Source organism: Danio aesculapii, chromosome 19 (assembly GCF_903798145.1).
Source record: "Danio aesculapii chromosome 19, fDanAes4.1, whole genome shotgun sequence".
Classification (NCBI taxonomy): Eukaryota; Metazoa; Chordata; class Actinopteri; order Cypriniformes; family Danionidae; genus Danio; species Danio aesculapii.
In genome coordinates, this window is record NC_079453.1 from 6975309 (window position 1) to 6999809 (window position 24501).

Sequence of the window (24501 nt, forward strand, 5' to 3'; positions counted from 1 at the left end):
TTTGATAGTGCAAAACTCAACAATACATTCATAATTTCCAACTCTTTCATTATGTTAGTGGCTGTTTTTGCCCCATTATAATGACAGTTTTTGTTTGCAAAGCCATGACACCATATTATTATGCAAAAACAGCCACTAACATAAAGTGGTGAATTTGAACAATACTCAAGGATCCATGTAATTCTAAATTTCAACTAAACATTCATAGTCATTATGTAGTTTGTTTTTTCTGATTTGTGTTAAATGAGTGAAAACTATGACTAAGAATGTCCCAGTTTAGTGCTGTAACCTTCATTCCCTGAAGGATGGAATGGAGACGTTATTTCAGAACGACATTATGGGGATCGCCAGATAACCAATCACTCTGAAGTGTAAGAAAAAGGGCCTCCCATTCTGGTACTGGCTGCAACCCTGCTTAGCTTCAGTGGTCGATCATGTGAGAGTTGCAGAGAGCTAGCTGCTGGCCATTAGAAACCCCTCAAACAAACAGTGCTTTGTTTTTTTGCAGTTTGATGCAAGGATGATATGATACATACATAAAAACATATAAATATATATTCTTTTTTTATCAAAATATTAAAAACTTTACAGGATTTAAGATGGTGATGACCGTTAAACATGTCATAACAGTCTTGTGAAAAGGGTCTGATATAAATCTTCATTTTCAAAAAGGGGTGTGCTCATTTATGCTGAGCACTGTAGAATCAAGTCAGAATCAAGTATTCCACAGTGTTTTAATACATTTTCTTTGACAGAATCTGAGCCCTTCTGGCTTTATTTGTCTCCAGGAGGGTCTGGACGGTCTGCTGCAGATCTTAGTGAGTCAGCTGGGCTCTGATGATGTCAACATGCTGACCTGCGCCACTGGCATCCTGTCAAACCTCACCTGCAACAACGCCCGCAACAAGGCCCTGGTCACGCAGAGCGGCGGCGTGGAGGCGCTCATTCATGCTGTGCTCCGAGCTGGGGAGAAGGAGGATGTGGCCGAACCTGCCGTCTGTGCCCTGAGACACCTCACCAGCCGTCATCCTGACGCTGAGCTGGCCCAGAATGCAGTGCGGCTGCATTACGGCATCCCCGCCATCACTAAACTCCTGGGTCAGCCGCACTACTGGCCTGTGGTGAAGGTACGTTTTTATTAACTCGTTAAAATGATTTATATCAGTGGTGAAATGTATAAGATTAGCAATGGGGCTGCATAATATATGGTTACAGCATCGATATCACAATGTGCGCATCTGTAATAGTCACAAATGCAATGTTCAGTCTGAAATGTAGTCGATCAAGAGCCACCAAACGCATTTAGTTTGTTGAGTCACTGTTAGTTTAACTATAATAAAGTGAAAATTTATCACTTGCATGTGTGTTTTGAATATATGTGGATTCTATGTTGTTCCAGTCGACTTAAAATCAACATCGTTTCAACATTAGGTAGACAAACCAGTTAGGTCGATTATATGTTGAAAATGTGTGGATTCTACGTTGTTCCAATCGACTGTAAATCAACATCATTTCAACGTTAGGTAGACAAACCAATTAGGTCGATTATATGTTGAAAATGTGTGGATTCTATAACGTTGTTTCGATCGACTGAAAATCAACATCGATTCAACGTCGGATAATATCCAATTGCGTCGATTTCAGGTTAGATTTGAATAGAGTGCCTGACGTCGTTTCATTATTACCCTATGAGCAAAACTGTTGAATCAATGCCGGTGATCAACGTTGATTCGATATCAAAAGAAACGTTGATTTTCGGTTGAAATTATGTTATTTTGCTATCTGGGTATGCTCTGTGACTGAGCATTTAAAGGGAGTTTAAAACATTTAGGCACAAAAAAGTGTAATGATTGGAGGTGTAACAAAGATTTATTGTAATATTTATACAGAATTGACATGATTTATGCAAAATTTTAGAATTTTTGTCTTGTTTCTAATCTAAATATCTACATTTCAAAGAAAAAATAAGATTATTTTACTTACCATTGGCAGATAATTCTGCTTGCTTTAAGGAAAAACTATTCATTTTGACTTATTTCTTCTGAAGGTAAAAACAATCTAAGAATTTGTTTACATATTTGAACTAAAGGAAGAAAAGCTAGTTTTGCAGTGTAATTATTACATTTGTGTACCTGAATACTGTTCAGATATGTAAAACAATATGTAGAGCTGCACAATTAATTGAAAAAAGATCGCGATCTCGATTCGACCCCCTAGACGATCTTAATCCAGCATTTTTACCATTCTGCCAATCATATTTTCTAGTTCAGGAGAGAAGCAAAGGCAGCTGCACGAGTCTTTTCATTGTTTTGCATACATTGCTCAGCGACATGGACACCTCCAAATGATGTTGAAAGAGTCACATACTGTATTTATAAGGTATAATTCGCCTAAAAATGTCATTTTTGTCTTCATATAATGCTATATTCGCGGCCGGGAAATCACACGTGACGTGAGCTGCTGACCCAGAGCTGTTATCACAGAGAGGGCAGGCGCGCTCCCTACTTAATGATAGACGTGCGCGTCTACTTTAGTGAACAGAACCTGCATAGGCTGTGAGTAACAGGTAATAAAGTTGTAAATAATCTTCAGTTTGTGGCACAGAGTGATTGTTTGAGTGCCACGCGCGAAGTATGAACAGCACTTAGCAGTGAAAATTAAACCGAAAGCATGCACATCATTTGTGCATGAAAATAAATGTTTATTGTTGTGTCAGTATAACTACTCTAGCCTATATAATGTTGATTTTACCAGTGAATTAAATGGTCTAATAATGTTGTCAATGACAGATTGCAAGCATAGGCCTATATCTCAAACATAATTTAACATCAGAATTATTATAAGTAGAATATAATTATTTATAGAAACCAGCAGACCTACACATAATGCTATTATTGTTGTTTTACCATATGTTTGAGAAAAAACAATATTAATTGCCGACTCATATTAAGCTTTATTTTACATCTTAAGAATTATGAGAAAATCGTGATCTTTATTTTAAGCCAAAAAATCGCAATTCTCATTTTAGCCAGAATCGTGCAGCTCTAACAATATGTACATATTTTGTATTAGTACATTTGCACTAATACAAAGCACTCTATGCCAAATTTAGATTTTTTTTTATTTTAATGCCTGTTGTTGCTTCAAAGTTATGAATTATAAATCCTGTCAAATTGTACATAATGCTAACACTACTGGGGAGTCATTTCTCAGTTAAATTTCACAAGCAGTTCAATTGCGATTTATTGGCAACATCGTGCAATTAATTAGATTAAAGCTGGAGTGTAGAGACAGCCCTAGTGTTTTTTCTGTCTGTGTGTGTCTGAATGGCTGCGGGTTTGAAAGTCGTCTCCGTGTTTAAATGTAAAGGTCAGATGTGCTGCTGAGGTTTTGATATGGAGGAACGCTGAGACTCTCCTCTGGCGTTAAGCTGATTTGCTGCTTTATTTCAGTCATTGAGCTGCTCTCCTACGCTCCGCTGGGGCTTCAGTCAAATGTTGAGGACACAAGATGAAACAATAAAAGAGCCCTCGAGGATCATATGCAAGGAAACTCATTGCCATACATTGACTGAAAACAGCAGATTCTTGTTCCAGGATGCCAGGGGCAAAGGGGAATAGTGTTTAATTGAAGAAAAAACACATGAATTGGCATGAAGGTTGAGTGAATGATTAATAAAAATATGTAAAAGGACTATTGATAATGTTCTAGAAGCACAATTGATTTTCACTTATTCATTGCTGATGAGACTTGAAGAGAGTACATTTGCACTAATACAAAGCACAAGGGGAAATAAATCTATTTTCCATGCACTATTATATGCTCACTATTATATGCAAATGTACACCTTGACTGTACAATTATCAATCTAAACATATTGATCTAATCATAACCATCTATGTACTGTACAAATATCTATTACCAAATTTAAACTGGATAATATGTCCATAGTAAGTACATCTGAATATTATATCTAATCATGCTTGCATAACCTTCGTAGTTATCAACCATCTTCATATACATAATGCTAGCTCTAACCGAATTTTATTTACGCTCTATTTTAACTATCTAAGCGCAAAGTCTAAGGCCCAATCCCAATTCTATTTTTGTACCCCTACCTCTTCCCCTTGGCCCTTGAAACAGAGTGTGAAGGGGAAGGGCTTCAAAATTTACCCTTAAGAAATGGGACAGCACTACAACACCTGCACATGTCATCATATGTCGTCGTGATCTCTTACTACATATGAGATCGACGATCGCGACTGCTGTAGTTATTCCAGTTGGTATTTATCTTTAGGAACTCACTGAAAGCAACAATATCATGCTATCATAATTATACAGTTGAAGTCAGAATTATTTGCCCCCCGAATTATTAGCCCCCCTGTTTATATTTTCCCCCAATTTCTGTTTAACTGAGATTTTTCAACACATTTCGAAACATAATAGTTTTAATAACTCATTTCTAATAACTGATTTATTTATCTTTGCCATGATGACAGTAAATAATATATCACAAGATATTTTTCAAGACACTTCTATACAGCTTAAAGTGACATTTAAAGGCTTAACTAGGTTAATTAAGTTATTGGATAATGATAGTTTGTTCTGTAGACAAAGAAAAAAAATTGCTTAAAGGGTCTAAGAATTTTGTCCTAAAAATAAATTAAAAAAAATTAAAAACTGTTTTTATTCTAGCCGAAATAAATCAAATAAGACTTTCTCCAGAAGAAAAAATATTATCAGACATACTGTGAAAATTTCCTTGTTCTGTTAAACATCATTTGGGAAATATTTAAAAAAGAAAAACAGTTTAAAGGAGGGCTAATAATTCTGACTTTAGCTGTATAATGTGGCAATAAAACTGTACTGTGTATTTACTCCATATTCATCTATTCAAACACAAGAAATCAACAGTAACATTATAGCACACACTATAAAAAGCTCATTCCCAGCCATCCGCGCCTGCTGTTCTTGTGTAAATACACCAGAGGCCGCTGTAGACTAATTGACTGACTGACTGACTGACCAACGGACCAAAACCCCCACCCTCCCTCTTCGCTAAACCCAACCAATAGTATTTTAAGCAAAAAAAAAAATGCTATCGGCTACAAAAAGTACTTCTGGCTACATAATTTGCGATCTCCAGAAACGTATATAGGGCTACTTTTTCAGAATGAGCTTGTGTTGGTTAATGTGGAAGTTGTATGCCCCAAAGAGTATGCATACTGCTCTGCTACACACTCAAAAGTTTATACTTCTCCTTCATAAAAAATACATACTTATGTATGCGAATTGGGATGCAGCAATAGATGTTAATATTTATATAGACCACTCAAAATTTAAAAAAAGTTCCTTATATAAACTACTAATTTAAAATGAGTTAAAACGACACAATTCTTGAGATTTCATTGGGACCACTTAATTGTTTTATGTTCAATCTGCTTATATTTGCCAAAACTACTTCATGTTGGACTACTTCATTCCTTCATGTTGTTCCAAAACAAATCGATTGTGTGGAATCCAGCATTTTTACAGTGAATGTTGCAGACGTCTGCTTATGGATCAAAGATGATGTTCAATTTTCAGGCGTTATAAAAATAAAAACCGTCCACGCTCTTCTAAAATAAACATGCGGTTTGTGTGGCTAGTCAATGGCAGTATTTATTTTTTGCCTGGTGTCAGTGGAAGCCCTTGAAGCCTGTGTGAATACGGAAGGTCGTGCTGGATGTAATTGTCTGTCCTCGACTCTCTGATTTGTGGTGGGCAGGATCTGATTGTGTCTCTCTGTGGGCACGAGCTCCAGGCACGCATGATCTCACGCTTAATCGTATCAGAGCGTTCAAGCACAAACCTGTGTGTGTGTGTGTGTGTGTGTGATCTTTTCAGCATGTGTGTATCGATCCAGAAGGATGCCAGGCTTTTATTTCCATTCGCCGTCTCCATGCAGAGATTCCTAACAAAATCAAGCTGGCGACTCAGAAATATAAGCGTCCGCATTGATTAGAGGTTTGTTTCTGTTTAGGGTGAACTGGCTGATTTAGCAGGCTTTTTAGACTTGTATTGAGAGTAGCGTCACGTTCTGTGTTTTCACTTCCATCGCCATTGTTGAAATGCTGTCAGACGTTAATTTATTCAGCAGACCAATGTGTCCGATTCCAGGGAAATTATTAATAAGGTGGAGGGAGAATTATTAGGCTGTTGAGAGTGTGTTTTCTGATGTTGTTGTGTATAAAAATAAATCAACTTTTATTAGACTCCTGATGTAAGTCCGTTTCAAGTCCATCTTCTTCATAATTTGAAATTCTGTTTGTTAACACTTTAGTTTAAGTAACTATTCACACCATTTACTACTGGCTTATTAGCTTGCTAGTATTAAGATGTAACTCTTAATTGTCACTTTTAAGATATGGTCTTATTTTACAAATCCTACCCAAGAACCCAACTACTCCTTTACTAACTATTAATAAGCAGTTAATTAGTAGTTTATTGAACTAAATGTCTTAGTTAATGGCTTGTTAGCACGTAAATTGGACATTAAGATAAATTGTGACTTATTGTTTTTTAATTTTACACTACATAGTTTAGCTTTTAACCCTTTATAGGGCACTCATTGTAATATTCATTGAAAAAAATGAGTATTTATTAAAAGATTATATTTTATATATAGATTATAAGGTTGTTGTATAATATTTTGATAATGTTTAGATTTTTATGACTTTTATGTTAAATAATATTGTATATTACATTGTGTATACTGTATATACACTCACCGGCCGCTTTATTAAATACATCTGCCCAACTGCTTCTTAATGCAAATTTCTAATCAGCCAATCACATGGCAGCAACTGTCCAGCATGTAGGCATGGTCAAGACGATCTGCTGCAGTTCAAACCAAGCATCAGAATGGGGAGGAAAGGGTATTTAAGTGACTTTGAACGTGGCATGGTTGTTGGTGCCAGACGGCCTGGTTTAAGTATTTCAGAAACTGCTGATCTACTGGGATTTTCATGCACAACCATCTCTAGGATTTACAGAGAATGGTCTGAAAAAGAGAAAATATCCAGTGAGCGGCAGTTCTGTGGGGGCAAATGCCTTGTTGATGCACGAGGTCAGAGGTCAGAGGAGAATGGCCTGACTGGTTTGAGCTGATAGAAAGGCAACAGTAACTCAAATATCCACTCGTTACAACCGAGGTACGTAGAAGAGCTGAACACACAACATGTCCGACCTTGAGGCAGATGGGCTACAGCAGCAGAAGACCACACCGGGTTCCACTCCTGTCAGCTAACTGAGGCTACAAGTCACACAGGATCACCAAAATTGGACAATAGAAGATTGGAAATTGGTGGTGGTGTAATGGTGTGGGGGATATTTTCTAAGCACACTTTGGGCTCATTAGTACCAATTGAGCATCGTGTCAGCGCCTCAGCCTACCTGAGTATTGTTGCTGACCATGTCCATCCCTTTATGACCACAGTGTACCCATCTCCTGATGGCTACTTCCAGCAGGATAACGCGCCATGTCATAATGTGCAAATTATCTCAGACTGGTTTCTTGAACATGACCATGAGTTCACAGTACTCAAATGGCCTCCGCAGTCCCCAGATCCCAATCCAATAGAGCACATTTGGGATGTGGTGGAAGGGGACATTTCCAGTACCTTGTTGAACCTATGCCACGAAGGATTAAGGCAGTTCTGAAGGCAAAAGGGTAAGGTATACCTAATAAAGTGGCCGGTGAGACATTTAAATGAAATAAGAAAATCAAAGAATAAAAACGAATAATAATATTATACATTTTATAAATTATGAATACTATATTATAAATACTATATTATGCTATACTGTAATATACATTATTGATAATTATAAAGACAAACAATAACACTACAACTGTTTTCATTTGAACAGGCATATTTGTCATCAAATCATGTTTGTTAATAAATTGTGCAAAATGCATTGTTTCAAAATTCCAGTTAAAAAAGACTTTTGCTTAATAAAATGTAATCATTTAACTTACTTTAAAACAGGAAAGCAGAATCTAATGGAATCTAATATTCTAGAACATAAAATGTATTTGACATTTAACGTGGCCCTATTTTAATATTACTTTTATTATTATTTTAATTTTAATTATTTTAATATTAACTATCATTGTTCTTGGTTCGAAAAGCCTTTCTTTAGACCCATGACCATGTGTTTTCTAATACAGAAAGCAGATGGGTTGTGTTCAGACGTTCTGTGGTGGCATGTGTTCAGTTGCACTCATGCAGGGTGGAGACGAGAGATCACAACACACATGACCAGCCAACATGTGGAATGGATTGCATCATGTTTATTTCTCTGTTTGCCATGACTGGTGTCCCACCCTGAAGATCTGCTCTATCAGCTGCTGTTCTTCAATCAGCCGACATCACAGACTAATGATGCGCTATGAAGATGCGAGATATTAGCCAGTGCTGCATTTGCGCAGATGGTCAGGCAGAAGTAAAAGGACATTTCCCCTGAACTAGAGTGATGTACAGGTGTAAATGTATTTTTACATGCGCTAACAGTCAGGAATTTAAAGTCCACATGAACTAGAAGCTCCACCCGTTTTTGTTTCGTTTTTTTCTCAGTCCCTTGAGAAACCGAATATTAAATGAGAAAACAGTGGGCGTGGCTTGTTTTTTGTTACTGCTAGCTGACTAGATGTAGTAACGTAACTTTCATTCAGAAAGATCAGGAAAAGGGTTTCGGGAGAGTTATTACAACCTAACAGACCTAAAATGAAAGCTGGAGGGGTGTGGTTAAGCTTGTTAGCCCCGCCCAATGCCTAAAACACATGTAATCTGATAATTTAACTGACAACAAACAGGAAGGGCATTTTCAGATTTCAATTAAAGATTACAAGGGCAAACTTTTTTTTTCTTTTCTTAATGACATGCACAGATGAAGTGTTCACCAAAAAAGGTATAGCTTTGTTATAGTTATTGATGTTGATTGTTCCCTCTGTAGGCCACAGTGGGTTTGATCCGTAACCTGGCTCTGTGTCCAGCCAATCAGGCTCCTCTGCGGGAGTCCGGCGCCATCCCTCGACTGGTCAACCTGCTCCTCAAAGCCCATCAGGAGACGCAGAGACACGGATCAGGAGCCCAGCAGACCTATCAGGTGCAGAACACTGATCTGGGCTCATATTAACACCCACTTCAATATGAGCAAAAAAATAAATTAATTAATTAAAAAATAAATAAAAATAAATATATATATATATATATATATATATATATATATATATATATATATATATATATATATATATATACACACAGTTAAAGTCAGAATTATTAGCCCCCCTGTTTATTTTTTTCCCCAATTTCTGTTTAATGACGAGAAGATTTTTTTCAACACATTTCTAATCATAATAGTTTTAATAACTCATTTCTAATAACTGATTTATTTTATCTTTGCCATGATGACAGTAAATAATATTTGACTAGATATTTTTCAAGACATTTCTATACAGCTGAAAGTGACATTTATAGGTTTAACTAGGTTAATTAGGTTAACTAGGCAAGTTATTGTATAGTGAAGGTTTGTACTGTAGACACTAGAAAAAAAATGCTTAAAGGGGCTAATAATATTGACCTTAAATTGGTTCATAAAAAATTAAAAATGCTTTTATTTTAGCCACAATAAAACAAATAAGACTTTCTCAAGAAGAAAAAATATTATCAGACATACTGTGAAAATGTCCTTGTTCTGTTAAACATCATTTGGGAAATATTTAAGAAAAGATAGATAGATAGATAGATAGATAGATAGATAGATAGATAGATAGATAGATAGATAGATAGATAGATAGATAGATAGATAGATAGATAGATAGATAGATAGATAGACAGACAGACAGACAGACAGACAGACAGACAGACAGACAGACAGACAGACAGACAGACAGACAGACAGACAGGTAGGTAGGTAGGTAGGTTGGTTGGTAGGTAGGTAGGTTGGTTGGTAGGTAGGTTGGTTGGTTGGTAGGTAGGTTGGTTGGTTGGTTGGTTGATTGATTGATTGATTGATTGATAGATTGATAAATAGATAGATAGATTGATAGATAGATTGATTGATTGAATAGCAAAAATACTTTTTTTGATAAAATATATTGATATTTTTATGATATTTTTGAAAATATGTTGAAAAATATATTTTAAACGCAAATAAATTTTTAAGAAAATGTATTTGCTTGAAATATTTGAATAAAATCTTTATTTGATGTCTAAAACATTGAAAGAAAAGGAACATACAACTTTTTTAAATATAGGAACGCTTCTGTTTTGTTGACAGGACGGTGTGCGAATGGAGGAGATTGTGGAGGGCTGTACAGGAGCTCTGCACATTCTGGCCAGAGATCCAATGAACCGAGGGGAAATCGCCAGCATGCAGACCATTCCTCTGTTTGTGCAAGTACTGAACACACTTCTGCCTCTGTATATGTGTGTGTGCATGTGTGTGAATAATTGTATTGTCATTCATCTGCTTCTAAAAGCACTGTACATGATTACAGTATGTGTTACTTTATTCAGACAGAAACTGTTAAAAGTGCAGAACATCAGTAAAGCAAATGAAGATGTTGTTTTAGGAGTATAAGTGCTGTGGTTCTTCTGTCCTGTTAGCTGCTGTACTCATACGTGGAGAACATCAAGCGCGTGTCGGCCGGTGTTTTGTGTGAGCTGGCTCTGGATAAGCAGTCGGCTGAGATGATCGATGCAGAAGGAGCGTCTGCACCTCTGATGGAGCTCCTGCACTCCCCGAATGAGGGCATTGGTGAGTTTTTTTTTTTTGTGTACCTACATAAACACTCTTTAGTCCGGCGCTTCAAGCACACATATGAAAAAATATAGTTAAAATTTTCAATAAATATTACTAATGATGAACAGCAGGAAACTGCATTTTTCTGCATTGGTTTGGCTCATTTGTTGAAACAGGAACTACATTCTCAAACCTCGAAGATCGTTTGGCCAAACAGTCTTACAGTTTACCACAACTCTATAGATTAGGATAGTAATATTAGCAATAGTAAATAGTCATAAGGATAGTAATATTGGTGACACTTTATTTTGATGGTCCATTTGAGTATTAGACTGTCTGCTTAATATCTGCTGATACTGCTCCTTCAACAGACATTTAACTGACTATAAGAAACTTTGCAGGTACATGTCAACTTGAATTAACCCTAACCCCAACCTAACAGTCTACTTATAACAACCCAGGCTCATTCTGAGAATGTAGTCCCGTGGACGTTTCTGGAGACCGCGAAATACGTAGCCGGGGGTACGAACGGCTGCATTTCATTTTTTAAGCGACGCCGTTCCTTTCGGCGCTTGCCGGCCGGTCAGCCGGCCGCTCGCCTCCGTGTGGAGGGCTTTCCCGCTGCAACCAGTTTGTCCGGTTAGCTCTTCGTGTACTCTGGTGGACTCGAGGCGCAGATCGAGGGGCTGACCACGACGACGACGACGACCGGGTTCGAGTCCGGGGAAGAGCGGTTCCAGAAATCAGGTAAGAAAACAAAAACAAAATCAAAAAAATGAAGCGAACCAGTTCGTTACAGGGTGAGAATGTGGTCAAAATCCGAAAACGTGGTAAAAATCAGACAAGGGCTTTTCTTTTTCTGGACGGCTTTTGTGAATCGTCGTTGGTTGGGTTTAGGAACGGAGGAGGGTGGGTCAGCCGATTGGCCGGTCGCACGGTCAATCATTCTGTCATCCAGGCAGACAGGCAGAAGGTCGTTCGACAGCGGCCTCTAGCGGGATTACGCGAGAATGGCGTGGGAAAAAGCACGCACAGCGGCCTCTCGCGTATTCGCGAAAACAAAAACTGCAAAAATACATTCCTCCCGTGACGTACTTCGTGGTCTCCAGAAACGTCCCCGGGAATACGTTCTCAAAATGAGCCTGGGTTGACTTATAATCTAATGAGAAGTAGTTGGCATGTAAATGCAATGTAACTTAAATTCAACAATGGAAATAAAATAAAGTGTGACCGTAATATTTGCAATATATATTTAACTTATTATTTACATGTTGAAGGGGGCAAATTGAAGGGGGGAGGAGGGGGTGGCGCCCCAGCAGCCTTTATTGACCACTGGTAAGAAGTCAACCAATTCCAACAGACTAGGCCATGATCTGACCAATCAGAATAGAGTATCTTCACAGTAAGGCGGGGTTTAGAGAGACTATATCCTTGAACAAACTGTTTCAGACACTGTAAGAGAAGAGCTGGTGCTGAGTTGTGTATTTTGAGAAATTTTAAATGTGTTTTGACCTTGAATGGATGTAAACCTCTTACTGGAGACCCTGAAACAACAGAATAGGTCAAACCAATACAGATGTTTTTGTGTGTGTGTGTGTGTGTGTGTGTGTGTACAAGAAATTCTAGGCTGTATAAACACAACTTAAGCATATTTGAAACTGCAAACCTTCTCCTTGATTTGCGGGCTCCCTGTGGATGTAAGCGGAGACTGAGTACTGGCAATTCTGACTTATTCACTGTATACAGTATTATATCAGCACTTTTCATAATCCGCCAACACTCTCCTGTATCTGCTTTGATTTGAACACATAATTTATTGGTGTGATGACCAAGCTAAATTTTTCAGCAAGCCCAGGGTCAAATGATAAATCATTCTGTTCAACTTTTAATATTTTGTGGTAACTGTGATGTTATATATATATATATATATATATATATATATATATATATATATATATATATATATATATATATATATATATATATATATATATATATATATAAAGAGGGATTATTTCAAATGTTTTATTTTTGTAGCAAATTAAAAGTCCCTTTTGATTCCAAACTCATTAATTCATTCATTTTCCTTCAACTTAGTCCCTTTATTTATCCGCGGTCGCCACAGCGGAATGAACCACCAACTTATGCAGCACATGTTTTACACAGTGGATGCCCTTCAGCTGCCAGTACTGGAAACATCCATACACACTCATTCACACACATACACTACGGCCAATTTAGCTTACCCAATTCACCTGTAGCACATGTCTTTGGACTGTGGGGGAAACCAGAGCACCCGGAGGAAAACCACGCCAACACAGGAAGAACATGCAAACTCCACACAGAAATGCCAACTGGCCCAGGCGGGACTCGAACCAGCAACCTTCTTGCTATGAGGCGACAGTGCTAACCACTGAGCCACCGTGTAGCCCAATTCCAAATGTATTTGCACTTATACTTCTATACCTGTACTTATTAAAATAAGTTAAAATAATCAGTGTTCTTATTATATTTTAAATGTATTAAACTTCTTCCTGGCAAATGGGTAACACCCAGAGGTTTGAAGGGTAGTGAAGGTTTCAAGATTTAAAGAGTCTATTAGTATATCATTAAATGTGTCTTGTGCAAATTATGCCTGATCGTTTTAATTGGATTATAAATTATTGTTACAGTGAAATATGATTAGATGTCTTCTGTTTTGATGTTTAAACCCCTTTTCTTTTTTGATTTTGACACACATAGATGGGTGGATAGGTAGATGGCTTTGTGGGTAGATGGATGGAAGGACGGATGGATGGTTGGATGAATGGAGGATGGATGGATTGATCAATGAATAGATGGATGGAAGGAAGGATGGATGGTAGATAAAAGAAATGAAGGATAAACACAGACTGACAGAAATCAGACAGATGAGTGGATGGATGGATGGATGGATGGATGGATGATAAAGGAATAAAGGATAAATACAGATAGACAGAAATCAGATGGACTGATGCATGGATGGGTGATGAATGGAAGGAAGGATGGATGGATGATTGATAGATAGAGGGATGGATGGGTGGATGGATGGATGGATGGATGGATGGATGATAAAGGAATAAAGGATATAAATCAAACAGATTTGGATGGATGGATGGATGGATGGATGGATGGATCGATGGATGGATGGATGGGTGGGTGGGTGGATGGATGGATGATAAAGAAATAAGGGATAGAAATCAAACAGATGGATGGATGGATGGATGGATGATAAAGGAATAAGGGATATAAATCAAACAGTTGGATTGATGGATGGATGGATGATAAAGGAATAAAGGATATAAATCAAACAGATTTGGATGGATGGATGGATGGATGGATGGATGGATGGATCGATGGATGGATGGATGGGTGGGTGGGTGGATGGATGGATGATAAAGAAATAAGGGATAGAAATCAAACAGATGGATGGATGGATGGATGGATGATAAAGGAATAAGGGATATAAATCAAACAGTTGGATTGATGGATGGATGGATGATAAAGAAATAAGGGATAGAAATCAAACAGTTGGATGGATGGATGGATGGATGGATGGATGGATGAATGGATGGAAGGATGGATGGATGGATGGATGGATAGATAAATGGATGGATGATAAAGAAATAGGGGATAGAAATCAAACAGTTGGATGGATGGATGGATGGATGGATGGATGGATGGATGGATGATAAAGAAATAAGGGATAGAAATCAAACAGTTGGATGGATGGATGGATGGATGGATGGATGGAAGAATGATAAAGGAATAAGGGATAGAAATCAAACAGTTGGATTGATGGATGGATGGATGGATGGATAGATGAATGGATGGATGATAAAGAAATAGGGGATAGAAATCAAACAGTTGAATGGATGGATGGATGGATGGATGGATGGATGGATGGATGATAAAGAAATAAGGGATAGAAATCAAACAGTTGGATGGATGGATGGATGGATGGATGATAAAGAAATAAGGGATAGAAATCAAACAGATGGATGGATGGATGGATGGATGGATGGATGGATGGATGGAAGAATGATAAAGGAATAAGGGATAGAAATCAAACAGTTGGATTGATGGATGGATGGATGATAAATAAATAAGGGATAGAAATCAAACAGTTGGATAGATGGATGGATGGATGGATGGATGGATGGATGGATGGATGGATGGATGGATGGATGGATGGATGGATGGATGGATGGATGGATGGAAGGATGGATGGATGGATGGATGGATGGATAGATGAATGGATGGATGATAAAGAAATAGGGGATAGAAATCAAACAGTTGGATGGATGGATGGATGGATGGATGGATGATAAAGAAATAAGGGATAGAAATCAAACAGTTGGATGGATGGATGGATGGATGGATGGATGGATGGATGGATGGATGGATGGATGGATGGTAAAGAAATAAGGGATAGAAATCAAACAGTTAGATGGATGGATGGTGAATGGAAGGAAGGATGGAAGGACGGATAATTATTTGATTATGCTCATGTCTGTTTTTCTTTCTTTTTCTCTCTCTTCTTCAGCCACTTACGCCGCAGCCGTTCTCTTCCGCATCTCAGAGGACAAGAGTTCTGACTACAGGAAGCGAGTGTCAGTGGAGCTCACTCACTCCCTCTTCAAACACGACCCTGCAGCCTGGGACATGGTCAGTACAATGACTCAATCACACAGCACGAGCATTACTCACACCATTTACAATTAGTTGTGCCTGGCAATTTTTTAGCAATCGTAATGAGATAATTATATTGATTTGGCATATCTGATAACAGACCTTGAAATTATTCAAATGTAATACAACGCAGCTCTGATATGAAGTACACTGTGCTTTCATTTAGGGTTTCAGTTTTCAGTTCAGTTATACGGTCATCACGTTTACTTACAGATTTACATGACGAAGCTCTAATGGCCTATATACAATGACATATACAGTGCTCAGCATAATTGAAAACACCCCATTTTGAAAATAAATATTTTTATCCATTACTCAGTGAATATAGGCAATGTATTTTGGTGCATTTAAACAAAACAGATTTATTAAACAGATATATTTATTGAAATGATATTTTAGAAATCATATTTAGAAATCTAGATAATACAATTAAATTCAAGCAAAATGTTGCAAAAGAATTACAACCTATAAAATTTCAACAAAATTTTTCCTTTTTTTTTTGCTTCTCTTGATTTTTTTTCTCTTTTCTAAATTTGTAGTTAATTGTTTTATAAGATATAAATTTGGGTGTGCTCATTTTTAGACCGTTAGCATGCATTTATAATGTTTTTTTGTGCAGTAACGCTACTTCAGTCCGATTTACTGTACATTAAACAGCAACTCCATTTCATGAAGATTAAAGATAAACAAAATGAGGATAAAAAAAAAAAGATGTTACGATCAAGACCTTGAGTATGATGAGGATGAATGAATGACAGCTGCTAAAAATGTCTGAGAGACATCCGATTTTTAGCACAGTAGCCTTCTGTGTGTTTTATTTGCTAATGTAAGATTTTTTTGAAGATAAATATAATGTATTAAACTATACATTATTTAAATTACTTTATACTATATGTCTAATAAGCTTTTTATATAAATGGACATTGCACAGATATTGATGTTTCTCAAAGTTTTGCTCTGTTCTACTTGCAGCACACAAAAATATTTGAATTGCAAATAGTTTTAAAGGGCACATAGTTTACCTCTTTTTTTATGATTTAATATTAATATTATGGTTTTTCTGAGTGTGCCAGTTTAGGTTCAGTTCAAAACACAATTCAGATTTTTTTATTATAATGGGTTTAAAAGTGTCATGTTGGGGGCGTGTCCACAGTTCGCTGATTTAGGGGTGTGTTGCTTCACATGTAAATTAGTTTCGGCTTCACGCCCAACGTAACAAGGGGGCGGGCCCATGAGCTCACCCGCTCTGACCCGCTCTGACAGACTGAGAGGAGCAGGAGTGAGAGGATCAGCAATCAGTCGTACATGTACGACTCGGACACAGACCAAGCAGAGAGTACAAAATCATATGTGTCTGTACAGTTTTACAGTCAACTGTGTGCTAGTTCCAAGTGCCGAGCTTGTACACAGAAACTAATAACCACGCACACTGAATTAACTTTGACTGAGGCACCGGATGCGCCGCTCAAAGCCGTGACACGGCACACCAGACACTCTCTGTGGTGCGGCAGAAACATGAAGTGTCCCGAATCGTCACGCCACGCAGTTTTGAATTCTAAACATAGGTTTCTATCAGGGTACACACAACGGCGCTTCAAGTCTGCAGCGGTCCGCGGCGCCCAGCCGTTGACTTGTGTGTACCCTGATAGAAACCTATGTTTAGAATTCTAAAACGCATGCTAGTTAAGATCACAGCAAGCTTCTGTGATCGCGAGAAATGCAAACGGCTGAAGTATAAGGTAGACTCAATGAGAAGTACACATGTTTGCAAACCTACCTAAAGATACAACCAATAATTCCGATTAAAGCGATAATGTGGAGAATATTGCTCTTGTGTTGAGCCCAATGAGCCTTGCATCTAAAAATAGAGCAAGGGTGTTCCTTTAGTGATATCGCTTCGACTCACGCTGAAAATGGCGGACGTGAATCAACAAACTGAGGATATGATGACGCGCCTGTCAATCAATATTGGTGGGCGGGGGGACCGCACTCCTACGTAAAGTAGCTTAGTTTGCAATGTTTACATTGTTCAACTTACATTAAATCTAAATCCCAAATATCAGAAATGACAACTGATTGTTAGGATTTAATTAATGTAAATTTTAATGTTTTTGATTAATGCACTTACGTTCATTCATTCATTTTCCTTCTACACAGTGGAATGAACCGCCACTTACTTGACAGATTTATGTATTTTTAATTTTAGGTGGTTTGTGTAATGTGTTTAATGTTTATTAAAATAATTTATAATTACATCCCTAGTGATTTTCAGCTAATTACAATGTCTTGTTCCAGTAGTTGGATTTAGAGGTTTTTGCAAAAAAAAAGCACAAGAAAATTTACCTTGTTAAAAACCAAAGAATTGTCTAAAGTGACATTTAAGAAAAAAAAATTTTGTAGATAATAACCTTATCATTATCTAAAATATGAAACGTCTGAGCCTAATTATAGGAGCCTGATAGAAAATGCTCATTTACAAGAAAAGATGTCTGATGGATTTAGAGAGTTTTGCATCTAAACTGTTTATATATTATTATTATTATTATTATTATTATTATTATTATTATTATTATTATTATTATTATTTATATTTTATATATGTAATATATTTAAAGTATTATTACCAAACAACTTACTAATAATATATTTAAAAGTACCATTTATTCCTACGATGAAAATGTTATTTTAGCATTTTTCTTCCACACTGTAAAAATTGATAAAAGTCATGACAGCAAATGTTTTTTTATGATACCTTAAGATATTTTAATAAGTTAATCAAGTTTCAACTACATTTTTATAGTTAAGTATGATTTAACTTAATATTGTTAGTCAGTTTGACAAATGTAAGCTGAGATTTCCTTTGATTCACTAACAAATTAAGGCAGCAACATTTATCCAGTGCCAAATGATCCATTAGAAATCCTAATAATATGCTGATTTGCAACTCAACAAAAGTATTTTGACATTTCCTCATACTTCATTAAGATCAATCACTCTTTGAAGACAGCAAAAGTGAATGAATGTGTATGTTATTCTTCTTCCAGGCACACGCCGCCATGCCTCTCGACCCCGGATACATACCAGATGGTGAGTTGCAAGCCGATCGACAGCCCGGCACATTCACTCTCATTCTATCCTTCTGCTTTAGTGCGCAACACCGCAGCAAATTGCCTATTTATCCAGCGCATCCCGCCGCATTACTGCCAAGAGCATTAAAATGAAATGCCACATGACAAATGAGTTATGGCTGGTGGATGCGCGCGCGAGAGAAGGGTCAAAGACGAAAAGATAAAGAGAGACAGTCATTGAATTCACATTTATCAAGCTCCAGAGCGGTTCGATTGCGTTGTTGTCAGTCTGTTACGCCGAGTGACAGAAAAGCGTGTTCCCTCAGTAGGGGAACATTAGCTGGGTTTGCTGCCTGATCTTCAGTCATTTGACCAGTTTCAGTTGTCAGCCCCTCAGATAGCTCTAGTGACAGACTGAAACACTGATGCAGTACGTTAAAAAGATTGACTGAAATAGTGTAGTCTGTTGTGTGTTGGATTTTGGGGTTTTCTACACAGAGATACTGTTGAGCTGTAAAACTATCTGAAGTTAGAAATGAGAAAATGCACTTACAATCGAAGCCTAAAAATATATCAACACAGGTGAAAATGTACCCCTGCATACATTTCTGGAGAGTGCGAATTATGTAGCCAGAACTACATATGGCTGCATTTCGTCTTTAAAACGAATGCTACAGGGCAGTATGACTTCGCCGACGGCTTCTGTTGCTTTTGAGCTAACAGCTGACCGCTTACCTCCATGTGCACAGCTTTTCCGCTGTTACCAGTTTGCTCAGTAGCTCGCCATGTATGTCGGTGGACTTGAGACTCAGAGCAGAGTTGACCGCTATGACAGGGTTTGAGTTTTGCGAAAAACGATTCCAGAAAGCAGGTGAAATAAAAAAAGAAGCCAAAAAATGTAATAAACAAGTAAATAACAGGGTGAGAATGTGGTAAGATCTGAAAACATGGTGAAAATCAGGCAGGAAGAGTGGATTGCTTTTCAAAACACTGTTGATTTGGTTTAGGGAAAGTGGTGAGTGGGTCAATCAGTGCTTTCGAAAACACTATCGGTTGGGTTTAGGGAAGAAGAATGGTGGGTCAGTCAATAGGTCAGTCAGTCAGTCAGTTGACAGCGGCCTCTAGTGGATTAACGAGAGAACAGCAGGCACGAATGGCACTCGTGAGAGAAATTTGAGATCTGAAAAAGCGTACACAGCGGCTTCTGGTGGATTAGCCTAAACAAAAACTGGAAAACGTACCTCCTGGGACGTATTTCGTGATCTCCAGAAATGTATATAGGAGTACATATCCACAACGAGTCTGGGTTAAAATATACAGTTGAAGCCTAAATATTATTGGAAATATTGTTTTTTAAAATATTAGTTTAGTTATGAATCTGATATTATCAAGTCAATTTTATTGCTTTTTCAAATATTTCCCAAATGATGTTTAACGCAGCATGGAAATTTTCAGGTTTTTTTTACTATTATATTTTTTCTTCTGGAATAAAAGCAGTTTTTTTTAAGGTCATTATTTTTAGCCCCCTTTAGAGATATATATAGTTCTTCAGTTGGCTACAGAATAGAACAAATATCTAGTAAAATATTATGTACTGTCATGTACATAGCAAAGACAAAATAATTTGTTATTACAAATTATTAAAACTATTATCTTTAAAAATATGTTGGGGAAACATAATCTCTCCATTAAGCAGCACTTTTCTATTTAATAATTTTGTCTTTAACTATATTTGTAAGGTAAAATTGTTTGTGTCCAACATTCTTCAAAGTATCTTCTTTCTTTGTTTAACAATAAAACGTATAAAGCCATTTAAGGGAGAGTAAATGATCATGGAATGATAAGTCAGTTTATTAATTATAGCACAAATTGAATTAAATAATAAAACCGCAAGCAACAGTATAATGTCACAATATGTATAGTGAGGGAAATAAGTATTGAACGCATTACCATTGTTCTCAAAAATCATATTTCTAAAGGTGATGTTGACTTGAATTTTTCACTGGATGTTGGTTACAACTAAAGAAATCCATATATGCAAATAAAACAAATCTAATTAGATTACAAATGAAGTTCTGTGTAATAAAATGAAATGACGCTGGGAAAAAGTATTGAACACATGAAGAAAGGAAGGTGTAGAAAGGCATGAAAAGCCCAGACAGCAGCTGAAATCTCTCAGTAGTTCTTCAGCAACGCTCTGCCCTTTCTCATTGTAAATAAATATTAGCTGCTTCAGTACAACATCTACATTAGCAGGAGGAAGAAAATGAAACCAGGGTGGACAGTTCAGCAAGACAATGGTCCAAAACACAGCCAAGGATACTCTCAAATGCTTTCAGAGAAAGAAAATCAAGCCGTAGAATGGCCCAACCAATCACCTGACTTAAATGGCAGCTTAAAGACGCCTCTCATATGGAGAATGAAGTCACATGCATTGCTCAGGTGAGATTTTTTCACAGACTTCAACAGAGTGTAGAAATCTTGATGGTTCTGTGGGTCTCGTCTATCAAATCTGAGCTTTATTTTGTGCTTTCAATTAGATTCAAGTCAGGTGATTGGCTGGGCCATTCTTCAGCTTGATTTTCTTTCTCAAAAAACATTTGAAAATTTCCTTGGCTGTGTTTTGAATCATTGTCTTGCTGAAATGTCCACCCTGGTTTCATCTTCATCATCCTGCTAATGTATATGCTGGACTGAAGCAGATAATGTTAATTTACAATGAGGAAGGGCAAAAGGTTGCTGCAGAATTTCTGAGAGATTTCAGCTGCTGTCTGGGCTTTCACTGCCTTTCTACACCTTCCTTTTTCATGTGTTAAATACTTTTTTCCTGTGTCATTTCATTTTATTACTGATTTTTTATTTTATTTTATTATTTTTATTTCATTATAAACTGATTAGATTTGTTTACTTTGCATATATGGATTTCTTTGGTTGTTACCAACATCTGGTAAAGATTTCAAGTCAACATCATTTTTAGAAATTTCTTTTCTGAGAAAAATGGTGACATGTTCAATACATATTTCCCCCACTATATATCTACCTTTTAAATAAAAAAGGATGTTTTGTTCCCTGCACATTTTCGTGGACTGTGTCCACAGAATATTCTAGCAAAAACAATACAGCTGTATTAACATGTCATGTACAAAACAAACCAAGTTTCAACAGAGAAGACACCTTAGGTTTGAGGATGGCAGTCTGAGGGTGTTTTTGTGTCTGACTCTTCAGGCGTTTCTGCTGTGGCCTCGGGGCTTTGTGAATGTCTGTTTCTAGGTGTTTGTATTTAACAAGTGTGTCATTTGGATTCAGTCAATTTGTTCGTCTGAAATCCCCCTCGGTCACTTACATTTCATTAAGCAGCTCTCTATCAATGTCGAGAGTCCTCCATTATGTGAATCGCTAGGAGTATGTATCGCTGGAAGTGCTTTGCATGTTTTATTCTCCTTTTTTTAATCCCTGCTCAACGTTTCATCCATCAGTAAATTGACTCATTAAAGCAATGATATGTACACCGATTTTATCATGGTAAAAGGAGAATTAAGCACTCTACTTATGTACACAAACCGTGGGCATCATATTGCATCTATTAAAAGATAATAAGATATACAGTGGGGGAAATTATTGAACACGTCGTGTTTTTTTCTGGGAATAATATTTCCAAAGGAGCTGTTGACAACCAGATTTTGGTAAAAACCCAAACAATACAAACTTAAAAATCTGAATAAATTGTTGTTTAATAACAATGAAATGACACAAGAAAAAAGTTTGAACTACTAAAATGTATTTAACACATTATATAAATGGCTTTTTTGGTGATGGCAGCTTAAAGACGCCTCTTATTTGTCACATGTATTTCTCAGGGGTGAGTTTTTCACAGACTTAAACAGAGTTTAAAAAATCTTGCTGGTTCTATGGGTCTCGTCTTTCAAATCTGTGCTTTATTTTGTGTTTTCTATTGGATTCAAGTCAGGTGATTGGCTGGGCCATTCTACAGCTTGATTTTCTTTCTCAAAACATTTGAGTTTCCTTGGCTGTTTTGTGGATCATTGTCTTGCTGAAATGTCTGTCGGGTTTTCATCTTCATCCTCCAGCTAATGTAAATGTTGGACTGAAGCAGCTAATATTAACTCACAGTGATGAAGGGCGGAGGGTTGCTGAATAATATGAGATTTCGGCTGCTGTCTGGGCTTTCATTGCATTTCTACACCTTCCTTTCTTCATGTGTTCAAAACTTTTTTCCTGTGTCATTTAATTTTATTACACATAACTTCATTTGTAAACAAGGATGCAACAATTAACCGATTTCACTATTAACTGTGCTTTAATTTGTTACGGTTAATGAATAGTAAAGGCTTCTCAATACTGCGTGTCTGCTTGGAACAAAACTGCAGCAACTAAACAAAGTTACGCCAACTGTGTGCTAAGGCTGATTTTAACTATAGCTGAAGCTATAACATATCTCGTCTTGTGCGTGCGCAAGTTCGTTATTTCCAATGAAGGTGTGTGGCTTGCGTATATTGGCAGTGGTGCGCACTTGGCGGGATGCTTTCCAGGCACTCCTAGTTGAAAGAATGCCGTGAGCGCACTGCAAGTCACCTGACATGAACTGGACCGATCAGCTTCATACGTTCTACGTTCCACCAAAAAATACCAAACAAGTTCATAATGTAGTTGATCAAAAGTGGTTTTCAGACAGGGGTTACCAGCCTTTGACTACATTTGTTTCATTTAAAAGGGAAATACTTTGCTAATATGTAGCTTAGGTTTACATTAGACAATTACTATTTATTCTTATTTTTGTTTATTTGTTTATTATTATTTGGTGCTGTATTATTTAGTTACTGGGCAGCATTAAATAACTCTAAAATATGAGAAGTTTTCATGTGATTTTTCATGTGATTTATTTTATATATATATATATATATATACACACACAATAGTAACTAAATATATTTAAATTATATATGTTATAAAATGGATTGTACTATATGTAGTTATTTTGATACTACATATTATTATAAATATAAGATTATATATTTTCATACCATAAATACTTTATATATCGCTAAATTTATGTTTAGTAAATTAAGAAAAGTATATTTTCCATTTTATATTCATTTAGATATTTAAATTTTATTTTAAAAATAATTTTACATTTAGATAATTCTAAAAATAATCATTCATTCATTCATTTTCTTTTCAGCTTAGTCGCTTTATTAATCAGGGACTCCACACCACAGCGGAATGAACCGCCAACTTATCCAGCATATGTTTTACGCAGCAGGTGCCCTTCCAGCTGCAACCCATCACTGGGAAACATCCATACACACTCATTCGCACTCATAGCTGAACATGCTACCCACTGCACCACCGTGGAGCCCTAAAAAAATATAAATAAACAAAATAATCACTTATATTAAAATAACAAACATGCAAATATCAATTTAAACTGCTTTGTATAATATAAATGACTTTGAAATATTTGATATTACATAAATATATATATATATATATAACATTTAAGTTATTAAATATATCAAAATAAGTTAATCTAATTAATACTTTTATTATTTCCACTTTTTTTATTTAATTATTTAAAACAACAACAAAAAAAACTGTCAATGTTTATTTGCACGCTAACTTTTAATGCCCCTTTCTCTTTCTCCAAGACCTGGATGTGGTTTACCCACCATATGGTTACTCTGATTTACCCATGGACGGCCTCCCGCTGGACGCTGAGCTTCATGAGCAATACATGCCAGAAATGACCTACGACCCTCGACAGGTGTATCCAAATCCTCTTTAACAACACTGCCAGCAGGTTAGCTTCAGCACACTTCCTGATGCACAATTTACATTCTCTAGTGCCGTTCACACCAAAGACGATAACTATAAAGATACAGGGCTAGAAATAACAATTAGAGAGTTCACACCA

General features: G+C 36.7%; 1 protein-coding gene across 1 annotated transcript in view; it reads left to right on the forward strand.

Moving 5' to 3' along the window:
- The window catches only part of jupb (junction plakoglobin b), a 135702-nt gene that overhangs the window by 104086 nt on the left and 7115 nt on the right, over nt 1-24501 (forward strand). Inside the window, exons 9-15 of the mRNA XM_056479321.1 lie at nt 789-1127; nt 8998-9150; nt 10327-10446; nt 10656-10806; nt 15356-15477; nt 18546-18588; nt 24236-24387. Coding sequence (XP_056335296.1) covers nt 789-1127; nt 8998-9150; nt 10327-10446; nt 10656-10806; nt 15356-15477; nt 18546-18588; nt 24236-24372 — 1065 coding nt within the window. The 3' untranslated portion in view covers nt 24373-24387. The remainder of the gene's footprint in view (nt 1-788; nt 1128-8997; nt 9151-10326; nt 10447-10655; nt 10807-15355; nt 15478-18545; nt 18589-24235; nt 24388-24501) is intronic.